Below are 17,218 nucleotides of genomic sequence, written 5' to 3'. Positions count from 1 at the left end.
TTTGTAGAGTCTAGAATGTCAAGTGTATGTTTTTCTGAATTATCCGTCTCTGAAGTAATAATTAATTTGGTGCTAGTGTTCCTCTTCCGGGCTTGCAGTATCTTCAGGAATTCTGCTTTGGGATTCTCTGTCGATGGTTCTGGTACTGTCAGAAAGGAAGAGAATGCTTTCGTTAACAGGAAACGGAGTGTCAGTGTACAGTCATAGATCCCCAGCAGTTTAGGCTCGGAGTCACCACCATTTGGTTACTGTTGGGAGCACTGCACGAGTGCCCTGCCCTAAAATAATGACTGGTTCAAGGCCAGAAGGCAGCAGGAAGACAGAAGGTCACAGGTGAGGCGGATCTGCCTCCTTTCCAGGACCTGGCCAGTCAGGTAGCACCCAGTGGACCCACGGGAATGCAAGTGATGGGAGTGAGAGCTGAAATTGCTATGGCAATAAGTATAGTTATTGTTATTTTATAGGCTAGCCTGTTTTTGTAATTTTTTGGAGTACAGAAAATGTAGCTGTTTTAGCCGCTTTTATAATTTTTAGCTAGAGGAATTAAGGATGCTTCTATTAAAGAATAGTGCTTTTGATTATTGTTTTATTGTTTATGGGGTTATAGGGTCTATAGTTGTAGAGGGATTTAATATTTGTAATTTTTGTTTTTAGAATTATATTTTTTCCCTTGCAAACTATTTTCCCATCGAATAATGGGCAAGTTGTAAAAATAGAAATGTGGTAGGAATGTACTGATTAGCAGGTAATCGCATGTGCCTTGGCCTTGGAGTCCTGGCTGCTGCTCCATGGCTACTGTTAAAGAATGAATAATGGCTTGCTTTGAAGAATATGAATACAGTGTTTTAAAGAATTATCTCTGGGGACACCTGCTTAGCCCTGAAGTGCAGACGGAATGACCGAATGTCTGTACATGCCCCCTTAGTCTTGAAGTAAAAAAAATAGAACAATTAGTTGCTTGTGCAGAAGCTTGTGAGGTGTCTGAGTAAATAAAAAGGACAGCTTTTTCTTGGGCTGTGGTGAGAACGCATCAAGTGTCAGTGTCTGTGTCTTTCTTTATCGCCGACTCCACGCACCCTTCCCGAGCTCCGAACTCTCGGCTGGAGCTGGACTCCGGCAGGTTACCACATAGGAAGAAAAATTAACCCAAGCTGAAGTCTATGGAATGGCAGCAACAGAAAAGAAGAAAAAAGTGATTTTTCTAAAAGAGTGTCCGCAGAGGAGTCCCGAGTATGAAAAAGCAGTCACTGTTTAGGATTGTTCCTTGGCTCCCCAGTGATCAACTGCCCAGCACCCAGTAAAAGCCCAAGGCCGGGAGACGGTCTCCGTGCAGCTGCCCAGTGTGGAAGCGCCCGCCTCACGGGCACATGCTGCACCGTCCTGCCTCAGACACCCAGGGAGCACAAGGCTTCCTCTCCAGCAACCTTGTCTTCTGGCTGCTGTCAACAGGTGACCATGGCCAAATGCATTCACATGAGGGGAGCGAAGGCACAGATGCTAAAACAGGAGCCTGCTCCTCATTGGATGTGTCCTTTTCCACCGAGGCAACGGTTACTTGGTCCCTGCTCAATGTTTCCTAGCCCTTATCACATCCACCCTGGTTCTTTCAATCTGGGCAGGTCTGGGATGTAGGTGGAGTGATGTGTAGGTTGCCAGGTGGTATGCATGCACAGATTGTTCTGTGAGCTCTCTGGGGTGGTAGCAGTGTCTGGGTAAATGTTGCTCAGTGCCCTAAAATGCAAAAGGGAAAGACGCTGGAGTCCTGGAGTGGTAGCCTAGTGGCTAAAGTCCTCACCCAGTATGTACCGGGATCCCACATGGGCACCAGCTCATATCCCAGGGGTTCCACTTCTCCTTTCGCTCCCTGCTTGTTGCCTGGGAAAGTAATCAGGGATAATCCAAACCCTTGGGACCCTGTACCCATGTGGGAGACTAGAAGACACTCATGGCTCCTGGCTTCAGATCAACTCAGTTCTGGCCATGGCTTCCACTTGGGGAGTGATCCAGTGGATAGAAATTTTTTCTCTCTCTGCCTCCCTTTCTCGCGGTAAATCTGAGTTTCCAATAAAAATAAATAAATCTTTTAAAAAAAAGGGAGGGGGGAAGAAGCCGCTTTTGCAAATGCCGGTTTTGCTTTCATTTCTAGTATTTCCAGCTTGACTTGGGGATGTCTTCAAGCTTCCAAGTGCAGGAAGGTCAAGTGTGCTGTTGTGTGGCTGGGCTTCTGTCCCAGACCCTGTCGTGACAGTGAGAGCAGGAGGTGAGCATCACGAGAAAGAAGGAACATGAGTGCGTGGAGAGTCAACGGTGGGCAGAAGACCGGGTGTCTGGCTTCACCCCTTCATGCCTCTGTCTTGTGTCTCCTCTCTGTGAAAGCCCATTAAATTGTTTGTGCTGCCCCCTCTTGGAGAGAAGGGGTTACCAGGTGGAAAAGTGTTCTGGACAATAAACAACACTGTTTGTCAGTCAGTAGTGCGCTAAAGTCCTGGATCCTGACAGAGATGTATATTCAAGCTCTAGGGAGAGTAAAGCAGTCTTGTCTGGAATCCCAACATTAGTGGGACTTCCAGTTAGTTGGTGGAGTTTAGTTACTTACTTAGTGGCACTTCACATATCCAGAAACCCACAGCAAAGCCCCTGGGTGACTGCCCAATGAGAAGTCTGAGCCTCGGAGCAGGTTCAGAGCTGGGCTGTCTACAGGTACAATGGCATTCCGCTCCATCAGAGGAGCCAGGCGGCCATGCCTGGCTTGGCACCACAAACTCCCAGGCTCAGAATCAAGTAGTGTCACTTGTACTCTTTTCCACAATTGCAAAAACAAGTCAAACAACAATGTTCTGCACCTGTTCTCTAGGGCAGAGGCACTGGAGGCTGCTGTGTATAAAAGCAGGCTACAGGCTGTGGTGCAGTGCCCACATGAGTGCTCATGGAAGCAAAGCACCAAGCTGAGAGCACGGTGCACCGTGTGGCCCTCAGCGTTAATTCCTTCCCTTCCATTTCTTTCCTGGGATTCTTTACGCACAAGGAACAGTTAGAGCATCAATTTTCCTATCAGTCACTGGGAGCCTGATGTTCACTGACAGAGTAGTTCAGAAATTGAGAGTTTTACTCTGAATAAATGAACTAAAATAATTACATTACAACTTTAAGCATTTATCTCTAATTTACAAAGAAGAAATTAAAATCGCCAGGCATCTCAGACTCACCACAAGATAGAGGGTTTGTCAGACATTCATTGTGACAATGCAGCTTGACTGTCTTGCAGACAGTCTCAATGTCCTTTTTAAATTGGCAGAGGCAGCAGGCCATGTGGCTAGGTAAGATCCTGTTAAAGGGAAACACAGAGAATTCAGCTACAAATTAAGGGATTACCTGAGTAGGTCAAGAGGCAGGCCAAGGCTGTGAAAAAAGAAATCTTGAGATGTGGCGTCAGGCTATGTGGCTGGGAACCCGATGACCAAGTGCTGCTCTTAAATGCTGCAAATATGGGGAGGAGGCAGAGGTGCCCAACAGAAAGGCAAACAAGGCAGTGGGTGTGGTATGCTCGGGATAAAGGTGACAGGGGCTGGAAGTGAGTGCCACTGGTCAGCACTGTCACTCAGGAGCATCTCCCCAGCTCACAAGTCTCACTCTGGGATAATGTCAGACTTGTGAGAAGGAGTCAGAGCCCACAGCCTAGGGAGTGCCTTTCTCATCTGCCGTTGGAAGGGTCTAATATTAGAAATTACTCTAACTGCAGAAAAGACTGACTAGCAATTGTTGGAGAAAGATACAGAGTAAAAGGATCTCACAATCAAGGTTGGGGTCTACAAAAAGTTTGCCAGGGGTAGGCGTTTGGCCCAATGGTGAGTATCTTGCTTGGCAACCCACAGTCCATGAACCTGGGTTTGAATCCTGTCTCCCCTTCCACCAGTGAATTCCCTGGGAGGTGTCAGGTAAAGCTTAATAAATACCCAGAAGTAGAATAGCTGGAACATATGGTAGGTCTTAAAGTTTTTATGATACTCCGAAACTAATTTGATTAAAAGCTTTTCTTGAGACATATTTTAAAAAATTATTTGAAAGGTGGAGAGAAAAACAGAGACAGGAATGTTCCATCAGCTGGTTCACTCCAAATATCTACCAGAGTCAGGGCTGGGCCAGACTGACATCGGGAACCCAGAACTCAACTTGGGTCTCCCACATAGGAGGCAAGAACCCAAGAATTTGGGCCATCAGCTACTGCCTCCCAGGTTCACATTAGCAGGAAGCCAGAGTTGGAAATGAATTCGGCACTTGAATTCAATCACTTTGATGTGCAGTATGCGTGTCCCAGGTGGTGGCTTACTGCTGCTCTTGTAACAGCTTCATTTGTGATAACCAAAACTAGAAAGAACCCAAGTGTCCGTCGACAGATGAGTGGATAGATGATACTGAGTTCACACAATGAGATGCTGTTCCACCAGAAAAAGAAATGAGCGACTGCTACAGACAACAGTGTGTCTTAATCATATTACGTAAATAAAGATGAGAAAGAGTGCATAGTGTTTAATTCCATTCATATAAAATTCTAGAAAATGCATTGTATAGTAACAAAGATGCTGAGACTTACACAGGCACTGGGGAGAGCAAGAGTGATGGGACAGAAGGATTCCAGAGAGATAAGGACCTGTTGATGTGGTACATTTGGAGTTGGGTGATGGCTTCATTGTATAGACATATATCTATACCTTATTTATGGTCTCAATTATGCTTCATCTCTGGCATTATTGTGAAACTGAAGGAAGAAGGAAGGGAGGGCGGGAAGAAGAGAACAAGGAAGGGAAGAAGACAGGCTACTCCAAATCTACGGGACAGGTATATGGACAACCATTATCTTCTCTCTAGTAAGTTTGAATTTGTAAAAATATTTACTTGAGGGTGCTGCCGAGTGTGTGGAGAGACAGGGACAGAATTAAGCAGAAGAGAGGCAGGAAGCGCAGAATTGCAGGAAAAGATGTCCGAAGCTCCGTGAAGCTGGTGAAACCGAGGCAACTTTCACACAGGCAAGAGAGAACCTGGAAGAACAGGCAAGAGAGAACCTGAAAGAACTCTCAGGATGGCAACTGCAGCCTGAGCTTGTGGAGACGGATACCAGGACACCATCCGGGATAGGCAGGGACTCAGTAAAAACCTGGTGAGTCATGAATTGAAGCAGGGAAGACACCAGCAGGAGCCTTGACCTGCCCATAAGAGACAGAGGGAGTCAGAAGGACTCTCAGATCAGGACACTGGTGGGATTAAAAAAAATGGCCCAATGAGGAAACTATAGGCACAGATATGAGCAGCCTCTCCCAGAGGAGTGAATGCCTTTGGGGAAAGGGTAGTTGGGAAGTGAAGGGTGAGGGTCGGAGACACAGTCGGCAAGGTTTCTCAGACTTGGGCCACCCAGAGGGATGCCAGAATCCCCCAAAATGGAGATGCGGGAGCCCCCAGGGTTAGCGGTTTCTCTCAGTGACCCAGCAGCATAAGAGCAGACTCCAAAAATGCTTGAGAGTAGGTTCGTGCCATACCAACACCCAGCAGACCACAGAAGAACCCAGCGGTGGAGGTACAAATTCCAGGGCAAACCAAAGCCACATAACCCCCTGCTGTCGCTTGCCCATTGGAGGTGAGGGAAGGCGTGATGCACCCCAGAGTGCGGAGATCCCAGCTACTGACTGTGCACTGTGGAGCAGAGGCTGGGTCATTTCCACTATCGGCAACTGCACAGCGGGCAGAGGCTGTGAAGGCGCTGGGCAGCAGGGGGCTTGCACACAGAACTGGAATTGGCAGGCTTTTGGTTGCAAAGCTCCACACAAATGATGAGGAGAGTGAAAGCACCGGTTGCCCACAAGGTGGCAGCAGCTGACAAACATCCTAGTTACCTGGCCGGCAGAGACCCCTCACAACCCACAGGGCAGCTGACAGATACAGTGCTCCCAGAAACCCCCAAAGCACATCAGAGCTAAAATCTCAAACTGACAAGAAGGCACAAAGCAATGGGAAGAAATACCAGAAAAATTATTCAGATGAAAGAGCCAGTACTCCCCTCAAAAATGACCAAAAAATAACCTGCCTCAGAGTTGCAACACGAAGACATTGATAAGGAATATTAAAAAAATGAGCATGAAACTCTTCATAGGGCCCGGCAGCGTGGCCTAGTGGCTAAAGTCCTCGCCTTGAACGCGCCGGGATCACATATGGGTGCCGGTATCACATATGGGCGCCGGTTCTAATCCCGGCAGCTCCACTTCCCATCCAGCTCCCTGCTTGTGGCCTGGGAAAGCAGGAGAGGACGGCCCAATGCATTGGGACCCTGCACCCGCGTGGGAGACCTGGAAGAGATTCCAGGTTCCTGGCATTGGATCAGCGCTGCACCGGCCCGTTGCGGCTCATTTGGGGAGTGACTCATCGGATGGAAGATCTTCCTCTCTGTCTCTCCTCCTCTCTGTAGATCTGACTTTGTAATAAAAAATAAATCTTAAAAAAAAAAAAAAAAGAAAGAAACTCTTTATAGATAGTGAGAAGTGTTGGGAAGAGCTCAAAGAATTCAAAAGTAACATTATCACAGAAATTAAACACGTCCAAAATGAAATTTCAGAACTGAAAAATATGGTAGCAAGCTTGACAACAGAATTAATGCTGCAGAGGAAAGAATTTCAGACATAGAAGGTAACCAAAATGAGATACACAACAGAGAAGAAAATGAAATACCTGGGAATAAACTTAACAAACGATGTGGAAGATCTCCATGAGGAAAACTAAAAAACGTCAAGAGAAGAAATAGAAGACTTCAAAAAAGTGGAGAAAAATACCATGTTCCTGGATGGGCAGAGTCAACATCATCAAAATGTCCACACTTCCAAATGAAAAATATGCATTCAACACAATTCCAGTCAAAATACCAAGAAATTTCTTCACAGAGCTGGAAAAGATGATACAAAGGCTCATTTGGAAACACAAAAACCATAAATAGCCAGAACCATCCTGAAGAATAAGAGCCTAGCAGGAGGGATCACAATGCCAGATCTCTGGACATACTATAGGGCGGCAGTTATCAAAACAGCCTGGTACTGGTACAGAAACAGAGAGGTAGATCAATGGAGAACAGGACATCCACAAGGGAAGCCACATATGCACAACTATCTAATCTTCAACAAGAAAACAGAAAACAATCTGGGGAAAGGAAGGGCTCTTCAACAGATGCTGTTGGCACGACTAGTAATAGTCTGCAAGACCCACACCTTTCTCCACACACAAAGATCAAATCTAAATGGATAAAATCTAAATCTACACCCAGAAACCATCAAACTTTTGGAAGAAAAAGTTGGAAATACTCTACAAGATATAGGTATATGCACTGACTTCCTAGAAAAATCATCCAAAGCAAAGGAAGCCAAGACCAAAATAAACAAATGGGACCTACATTAAGCTAAGAAGCTTCTGCACAGCAAAGGAAACAATCAACAAAGTAAAAAGGCAACCATCAGAATGGGAGAAGATCTTTGCACGTTACACAGGAGACAAAGGGCTACTTTCCTGAATATACAAAGGACTCCAGAACAATAATACAAACACACCAGTCAAGAAATGGGCAGGGGAAATGGGCAGACACCTTTACAAAGGAACAAATTCAAATGGCTAACAGACACATGAAAAAATGCTCAAGCTCTCTGACAATAGGGGAAATTCAAATTAAAAACAACACCACTTAACACCAGAAAGAATTGCCCACATGCAGAAAACTACCAACACCACCTGCTGGCAAGGTTGGGGAGAAAAAGGAACCCTACTTCCACTGCTGGTGGGAATACAGGCTGGTGCGGCCACTGTGGAAGTCAGTATGGAGAACACTTAGGCAATTAAAAATCCACCTACCATATGACCCAGCAATACCACTACTACTAGGAATATATCCAAAAGACTTGTTACATGAGAAAGCAACACACACACCAATGTTCACTGCAGCGCAATCTACTATTGCAAGAACATGGAAACAACCGAAATGCCCACTAACAGTGGACTGGATAAAAAAAACTGTGGTTCATCTACACTATGCAATACTACTTGGGTATTAAAAAAAGAAATACAATATTTTGTGCACAAATGGGCCAAACTAGAGACCATTATGCTAAGGGAAATGAGTCAATCTTAAAATGTCAGGTATCATATATTTGCTCTAATATAATATGATGTCAAATCTAGGGATATTATATGTCAATCTTACTCTATGTCACTTCATACTTACCTGTACCTTGTGTAATAAGATCTTCACTCAATCTTAGCCAAAAGGTGGAGAAGCGATTGTGTAATAACATCTTGTGATGTAATTCATTAATCAAACATCCATAAGAGACCGATTATTTATAATTTAAAAAGATACAATGGTAAAAATATTTACTTGAAAAGTAGAGTGTTGGAGACACATACACACATACCACAAGAGAGAGAGAGGAAGAGAGTTAATCTTCCATCCTTGGATGGGGCTGGGCCAGGCTGAAGCCAGGAGCCAAGAGCTCCATCTGATCTCCTACCCCCGGCACTTTGGTCTTCTTCTGTTGCCTTCCCAATCACATTAATAGAAAACTGGGTTAGAAGCAGAGAAGCCAAGATTCAAACCAGCACTCCTAAGCTGCTGTGCCACAACCCTGGGCCCCATGTAGGTTTGAATTTTCTCACAACAAAATCTGGCAGCGAAAGATAGCCAAACTGATTGTCTTATGAGTCAAGGCTTCCTGCAGGTAGTTTCAGGGAGAGAACAGCAGTCTCTAACTGCTGTGCCACACTGCCCACTCACTACAAAATAAATTGAAATGGAAACACACAGATTGCAACCAGAAGTGGAGCAATCACGACTCCCATACCCTGCTGGTGACAATGCAAACAGCACTGTCATTTTAGGAAACTGTTGAACAGTTTCTCAAGGAGGAAAAAATGCAGTTAGTAGTTGCTGCAGCGATCCTAGCCTTGTGTTTATCCCCTAAGAAGGGAAAACATGTTTAGACAAAGGTCTGCCTAGGAGTGCTCTTAACAGCTTTATTCATCATTGCAAAAATTGAGAAAGTCCAGATATGCAAACTGATGAGTGACTAAAACAAACTGGCCTATCCACACAACTGGGACATTACTCAGCCACAGCACTGCTGCTGCAGCCAACACCAGGGTAACAGCGTAATCTCACAAAGATTGTGCCCAGTTAAACAAGTCCAATGCTAAAGCCTACCACTGACCAGGGCCTGTCACAACGGCTCAATTGCCTAATTCACCTCCTTCAAGCAACAATTTCTCTATGGGTGCCACTTCATGTCCTGGCTGCTCCACTTCCCATCCATCTCCCTGTTTACAGCCTGGGAAGACAACAGAGGATGGCCCCAAATCTTGGGATCCTGCACCCACATGGGAGACTCAGAAGCAGCTCCTGGCTCTTGTCTTCAGATCGGCTCAGTTCGATCATTGTAGCCACTTCAGGAGTGAACCATTGAATAGATTTTTGTCTCTCCCTCTCTATATATATGCTATTAAATAAAAATAAATCTTGCTAACATTAAAAAAAAAACTCAGTAATGTTGAAAAGGCAAAAGCAACAGGTGTCTGGGTTGGAAAGGGTTGACTGCAAAGGGTTCAGAGGTCCCTTTTTGGCATGTCAGAAGCAATCTATAGTAGGAATTTAGTGGTGATTTTATAATGACACATATGATGAAATTTATCACACTGCATACTTAAAAGTTTTATGATGTGCAAATTATTCCTGAATAAGTCTGATGTAAGAAAGCAATTAAATCTTCAAAATGACAAAAACATAACCCTAAGAGAGTAACTTACAGTTTTTCCAGTTCGAGAGTCTTCATGAGGATGTTCTCAACTGTGCTGATGGACACCTGCGTTCTTCCGAGGTCTCTGAGGGAGAAAGCCCAAACATTCATGATGTGAACCCCAAGAAAAAGTTCTGTCCTTAAAAAGATAATTTCAAGGAACAAAATCTAATAAAATAAAATTGAAATGAAACGAAAAACTCACTCAGATTTTTTTAAAAGTACAGAGTATTTTAAGAGCATGTGGTTGCATTAACTTTTGGCTACTCTGTAAAACAAGGCAGCTTGAGAGTTTGTCAAGGCAGATCCTTCCAAGAAATTCTCATTGAAGAAATTTAAGTTACTCTGCACTGTCAAGTCAGTGACCTTGGCACTGAAGGACAGAACCTGCACCGTTGTTGTTTTTGTTTTACCATTATCTTCCTTTTCATTTGCCTATTTCACTCCTTGGTTACTTAATATCTTTTCATCTGCTTTGTACTTCGACATGTATCTGAATATGCTCTTCCACACTGTCTCTCTGCTGGGGCTGTTTTACACATTGTACATCTTAATCCAGGAGCTCAGTTCAACTTAAAATTGCAACTTTTTAGCCTCAGTGCAAAATAAATTTTGATCAAAGTAAAAAACAAGGAGTATAAATCACTCCATGATTCATGAGGTTTATTTTTCATACTTACAGATATTTTAATGCTGGCAAATTAAAAAGATAGGAATCTTCAATAGTTGTCAATGGATTCTGATCAAGATTTCTGAAAAATGCAATGAGATTAAAATTATACACCTTTTCTCTATGTACAAACATGTGCAAAAGCTTATATACATATACATATATATGAGAGAGAATTTGTAAATTAAAAAAAAAAAAACTTTATGGGCCTGCCCGGTAGCCTGGTAACTGAAGTCCTTGGTTTGATCATGCTGGGATCCCCCCATACAGACACTGGTTCTAATCCTGGCAGCCCTGCTTCCCATCCGGCTCCATGCTTGTGGCCCTGCACCACATGAAGGGGAGGAGGAGGCCATACAGCCTGATCTGCAACAACGGCTGGTCCACTCACTCCCAGCATATCTTAAGCCCCTCCCTCGAGCGCAAATGGAACTGTGAAATCATGAAGCACAGGACAGGTGGCTATCTTGTCCAAGGTCAGGCTTGGAAGAAAATCTCCATCTCGAATCTCAATTCCCCAGGCCGTGAACTATCACAGAACTGTTAAGCTGGGAGGGAATAAAACTGCAACATTTCATTCAAGTGTGCCCAGGATGCAAACAAAATCAGGCTAGAGCAATGCTTTCCTATTACTGTTCACACCACAGCTTAACATAAACACCACCTTGGCTTACTTCAAAAGTTCCCTTGCCCACAGATGGTCCATAACTTCACAGATAAATACTTGTCAAAACACAGCATGAGCTGGGTGACTGTGTTGAATTTTCAGTTGTTCTTTCTGCTTTTTCACTTACAAGAAAATGATCCTGAGAAAGCACCAGCACCTCGGCTCCCCACACTGAGCGGCAATCCCAGTTAGATTCGGGGTGGAATCTCAAGGAGCATTTGGGAATCAGAGCAGCACTGTGGGGACTCTGGTAGCAGTGCTAACTGGAGTAGTATTTGCTTGATGTGCTCTCTTGCCCAAGGCCAAGATCAGCACAAGGAAAAGCAGAGCATGTCAGCTGTCACACAAAGTCCTGAGCCTCAATGCACCTTGGTGTCCTCATTTTAAAAAAAAAGAGTGAAACTTAAGCCATACTTTGCAGAGTTTGTACATGACTTACACTCAGCTAACGATAACTGTATGGATTTTACATATACACAGCTCTTTAATATTTGTTTATCTTGTATTTCACTTACACCACGTGCAAAAAATGCATTCCATGCCACGCCTGAAATGTGCCCAAACTCACTTCTGTGAGTAAATTGCAGCCAAGATTTCTGTAAAAAGACACAAATTAAGAAGAAAGTTACTCTTTTAGAACATTCATCATTCAGCAGTGATCCTAACTTGTACAGGTGAAACATCTCCTCCACACACTAAAGACTTCCCAGTTGGAAGACTCTGGCTTCTGACTCAACACGTTCCCATTTACACCTGTGGTGCGTGAGGTACGCCAAACCACACGCCACAAATACTTGTGCTCAGTGATCTTCATCTCCTCTCTAGAACAAGTTTCACAACTTGAGCACTTTAGACGTTTTGGGCTGAGTGATTCTTCCTTGTGGAGGTCTGTTCTGTACATGGCAGTTGTTCTAGAACAACTCATGGCAGGTGGTTTTGCAGCACTCTGACCTTGGCCCAAAATATCTCTGGAGACTAGAAAGAATTGCTACATAATTCTAGCCAATTTCCTACACGTAGAATTATAATGATGTTGCAAAATATGAGTGACTAACAAGGGGGGTTACAATTAAGACTTACTCTAATTCCAAAGACGACATTATAACTTACACAGACTTCAAAAAGGGAAGTGATTCAAATGTACGTCTTTCAATAAACTGAATTTTATTACAGGATAAATCCCTAGGAAAAGAAAAAAGAAAATTTCTATTAGATCTCTATTGTGTAGGAAGGAACAGAATTTGCATTTCTTAATGTTGAATATTCAGTTTTTGTCTAAACTACACCTTTGGACATCTGTTTGAGCACTCCAGAGCTCCTAATCAAACTTAACCTCTCCTAACAGTCTCACCTTCAGGGTCTATAGCCCTTGATAAGACCCTGAAGGGAAAATTTCCTGGCAGCAAGAGATATGATCAGATGACCTTTGGGTAGTCTCATCAAATTCAAGATAATGAGATCAAATTTGCATCTCTATCTGTAACTTCTAATATTCAGATGAATATTCTACTTTTATACCTTCCTGGTGTGGTTCTCTTTTTGGAACTAGTTCAGTTCCAGAATAAATCAGAGAACCTTTCAAATCATTTGAAGGGAAGTTACTCCTCAGAGGAACTCATCATTTTGAATTAATTCAGAATTATATTATCATTAGTAGGAATTCTTTTCTGATTTCACGTTGTCTTGACATTGCATAAAAGCAGATTTGTTTCAGTTGCACAGTGGCAGCAGAACAGAAAACAACATGGAGATGGATTCTTGTTGGAAAACACTCACTTGTGACCATAGTTACATGGATCCCAGCTTGCCTCACTCCTCACCCACACGGCTGCCACCTGCCCCCTGTGGCTGTCTCCATCTCTAGTCTCTCTTCTGGAACTCTCCAGAAGTGATTCTCAAACACTGGCTTCACCTAGGCACTGAAGATGCAAATTCTCAGCCCGGATCTAGACCTCAGTCAGGAACTCAGCAGGGCTGGGGGTGGTAGAGACAGAACCTAGCCCTGCAAACCCCTGGATGATGCTGATGCAGGCTCAGTTTTGCTGTAGAGTGCTGCCAGGAACATGTGGCTCTCCTGGCTGGTGACTTTTTCCATGACAGTCAAAGCCCTGGAGGCTGTGGCCCAACACTCCTTATGGCTTTCTTCCGTGGATTCCACAGGTACTCTTGGCGTTCCTCAGACACTCTCCTGTGTTTTGCCTTTCTCTCACTTTCCTTCTGCAATCTGAGGGTATTGCCCATGTGTCCTTCCAATGATGCCCAGTGGCTCTACACAGTGTCCTTCCAATGATGCCCTGTTTAACCAATATCACCCTAGCTACAGCCCCTGATCCAGAAACAATTTACACATCATGTCTGTGCCCTTTTCTTGTTCACATTGCTACCCTTGCCTCTCCAGTTCCTTCAAAGCATAAACACCTTGAAAGCATGGACTTGGCCTTGCTCATGTGCACTGCTCACCATGTTTCCACCTGGCTCGTGGAAACAAAGCAAACTCAGATGCTTAGGAAATAAAGGAATAGCTAAGGAGTGACTGAATGGAAAGAGGAACAAGTTACTAGTTTTTTTTCCTTTTAAATATTTTCTGAATCACTAGTTTTTAAGGCCTGTGGCTGCATTACTCCACGACCCTCTGCAGTGTGTTGTCGTCGACCTCCCGTTTGGTGGATCATGCTGGATTTCTGTGCTTGTTTCCCCGGCGGCCTTGCAGCTCCCAGGAGGGCAGGAAGCCTGCCTTACACATTTCAGAGCCTCAAACTAGACAAAGTGCTTAGCATTCTGTTTTAGCTTTAAACACTGATGGCATTTTAAAAAGCGATGACAATATAGATGCTGACAGAGAATAACTAGCTTGCAAAGGACTTCCTACTAAAAGCAAGGAAGGGCCCATTGTGCTGGACAGTTATTATCTCTTCTGTTTTTCTCCAGCTCAGGTCTATAAGGTTTGGGAATCCAGAAGTAAAGATGGAAGCAATTGTCCCCTTCAGGCCTAGAGAGCTTGGTCATTCAAAGGATTATTGTTAGTGTCAGATAAGGCTGTTTCTATCCACTGTCCTTCAGCTGTATACATTGGAAAGAAGAATCTATTTCCTACAGAGTATCAATAATTGGCCTAATAAAGATGAATGGCATTTAGAGCCCATTGTGGTATAGTAGGTAAAACAGCCCTGCCGTGCCAACATCCCATATGGGCCCTGGTTTGAGTTCACGGCTCCACTTCCCATCTACGTTCCTGCTATATGCCTGGAAAGGCAGTGGAAGATGGCCAAATCCTTGGCACTCCTCCCCGTGACCAACCCTCTCTAAAAGCCCAGCTATTATGCTTGAAGAATACAAAATAAATAGTATGGATTCAATGCATGAGACCCTATACATACTTACAGAATTGTTATTTTCATACTAGAGGAAACTAGAGATTATTTAAACACCTTACTCATTTTATAGAAAACAACTAAAATCTCAGAAATAAATGTGCTTAACTAACTTACAAGTGCTTCAGGGATAGCAGGCCTTCAAATGAATCCTTATGTAATTCAGTCAAATAATTTTCGCTGAGAATCCTGGATCAAAATGAAGAATAACAACAATTTTTATTCAGGAATAACTCTGATGTGGAGGAAACCTCAATAGGGTGCCACTAAATGCAGGTTAGATCTTTCTCCCTTTCTCTGTAACTCTGAATTTCAAGTAAAACAAATACATCTCTTTTTTTTTTTTTTCAAAAGCCCACATATTACACTAGTTTTCCTGTATCTAAATTCTGTACAGAAAAACATCAGAGAAGGTCTGGAGCGATGTATATCACAGTCACAGAAGTTTACCTCAGGGATGGAATGTTACACTACAACAAGATTTTTACTGTATCAGTTTTTAGTCTCTTAAGAACATAATCATGGAGCCCAGCATGAAAGCTCAATGACTAAATCCTCACCTTGCAAGAGCTGGATCCAATGTGGGCACCAGTGCATGTACTGGCTGCTCCACTTTCCATCCAGCTCCCTACCTTAGGGCCTGGAAGAGCAGTAGAAGATGGCCTAAAGCCTTAGGACCCTGAACCCATAAGAGAGAGCCAGAAGAGGCTCTTGGCTCCTGGTTTCACCTTGGCTGAGCTCTGCCTGTTGAGGCCACTTCGGAAGTGAGCCAACAGATACAGGATCTTTCTGTCTCTCCTCTTTGTAAGAATAATCTGTCCTTTTTCATATTTAAATAAACTCAATTTCTAGAGAAAGAAAAAAAAAAGAATAATCTGTCCAACAAAAGCAAAGAAATCTTCAAATAAAAAAAATAATACAATCATGTATTACTTACAAGATGAAAAATAAACTTCAGTGGTCTCATTGCAAATACTGTGTTTTAGAACTGTAATAAGTAGAGGCTGATTTGTTAACACGAAGGGGTAAATACCTTTTCTGAGACATTCTGACCTCTAAATACTGGACCAAAGAGTTTGAGATGCAGTTGCATTTTTTTGTATCCATATTTAGAGAGAATATACTCACAGAGTCTCAACCCAGCGATATGCTTTCCATACATTTTTGTCAATGTAGGATATAGCGTTTCCTTGTAGATTTCTGTAAAGAAGCACAGTTCATATCCTTGAACAGATAGGAACACAATGAACAGAACAAGGAAAAACAATCATAGCAACTTCATGGGGATATCGAATATGGATATTACTACCAGTTTTCTAGTTTCTAGAGCTTCACCTGGGGCAGGCACAATTACGAAAGAACATGGGGCCCTGGCACAAACGTTGCGGTGTCACTTCAGAAGCTTAACTTCCTGTTTATGCAATCTCGTTGATAGATAATGCCAATCAGTTGCATTTGAGGGACATACTGTCTCCAAAATTCCCTAGGTGTCTAAACTGACTCCTTTTGCAAATCAGTAAGAAAATAATTCAACTGAGAACAAGGGACCAATTTATCTTTATCAGTAAGTAAGAATAAAGAAACTCCAACATACAGTAATTTTAACTTTGGCCAAGTACCTTCTACTGAAATTATTCTACCTACGTGAATGGACATGGACAATGAAAAATCAGATGGACTAATGTGTTGACATGAATGGGTCACTGGCAATATCCATGGTGAGGGATGGAAAACACAAATGACTGAGCCGGGAGCAAAATATCACCTCCCTCAGGGGAAAAGTGCAAAGGAGAGAAACTGGAAGGAGGGACACATATCGCGATGGGAACGGGAGTGTCTTATGGATAATAGAGAGGATAGGATGATAAAGGGTGTAGGGGTGCAGATTGATATTTTTCTCTATGTTCCATGACCCTTTGGCAAAGTGAGAATGTACCCATGAATGATGCACGTTCCAAAGCAGTCTGAAATACTGTGAGTTTCAAGTCTGAGTAACGTGGAGTCTTTACCTGTGCGTCTGTCTGCACTCCATCATCAACAGTGCACCTGCATGGCTTATGTACCCGGTTGTACCTCTGTGTTCTTCTGCCTGGTGGACATTTCACTCAACCAGAAGGCTTTGTTTGCTCTATGTTCACCAACATGAACTATTAAAACTGAACACACCTAGGGCCCAGCAGCGTGGCCTAGCAGCTAAAGTCCTCGCCTTGAACGCACCAGGATCCCATAGGGGTGCCGGTTCTAATCCCGGCATCTCCACTTCCCATCCAGCTCCCTGCTTGTGGCCTGGGAAAGCAATTGGGGATGGCCCAAAGCCTTAGGACCCTGCACCCGCATGCGGGACCCGGAAGAGGTTCTGGTTCCCGGCATCGGATCGGCGCAGCACCAGCATTTGCAGTTACTTGGGGAGTGAATTATTAGACGGAAAATCTTTCTGTCTCTCTTCCTCTCTGTGTATCTGACTTTGTAATAAAAGTAAATCTTAAAAAAAAAAAAAAAAAAAAAAACCTGAACACACCTCCCTAAGATTGCCTCTCCTTTCTGATTGCTGTCTGCACCTGTGACAAATCTTGCAGTCATATTTTTTTCTTCTGTGCAACATCCACCACCAGCCTATGATCAGTCTCTAGGTCTGTCCGTCCTTTGTCATCTCAGGGACTTTCTTTTCATTCCTATCATAGCTGGTGACTTAGTCCCA

At 43.5% G+C, this 17,218-nt stretch overlaps 1 protein-coding gene across 1 annotated transcript in view; it reads right to left on the bottom strand.

Annotated features, from left to right (window-relative positions):
* LOC131482366 (leucine-rich repeat-containing protein 37A2-like) overlaps window positions 1-15,737 on the bottom strand; it is an 80,348-nt gene extending 64,611 nt beyond the window's left edge. The window contains exons 1-6 of the mRNA XM_058675852.1: window positions 15,649-15,737; window positions 14,638-14,709; window positions 12,260-12,331; window positions 11,665-11,745; window positions 10,493-10,564; window positions 9,823-9,897 (exon numbers count right to left, since the gene is read on the bottom strand). Coding sequence (XP_058531835.1) covers window positions 9,823-9,897; window positions 10,493-10,564; window positions 11,665-11,684 — 167 coding nt within the window. The 5' untranslated portion in view covers window positions 11,685-11,745; window positions 12,260-12,331; window positions 14,638-14,709; window positions 15,649-15,737. The remainder of the gene's footprint in view (window positions 1-9,822; window positions 9,898-10,492; window positions 10,565-11,664; window positions 11,746-12,259; window positions 12,332-14,637; window positions 14,710-15,648) is intronic.
* Between the last annotated feature and the right edge of the window lie 1,481 nt (window positions 15,738-17,218).

The sequence above is a fragment of the Ochotona princeps genome, chromosome 17 (assembly GCF_030435755.1).
Source record: "Ochotona princeps isolate mOchPri1 chromosome 17, mOchPri1.hap1, whole genome shotgun sequence".
In the NCBI taxonomy this organism is placed as follows: domain Eukaryota; kingdom Metazoa; phylum Chordata; class Mammalia; order Lagomorpha; family Ochotonidae; genus Ochotona; species Ochotona princeps.
The sequence above is the reverse complement of the archived record's forward strand: the minus strand, read 5'-3'. Positions and strand labels throughout refer to the sequence as shown.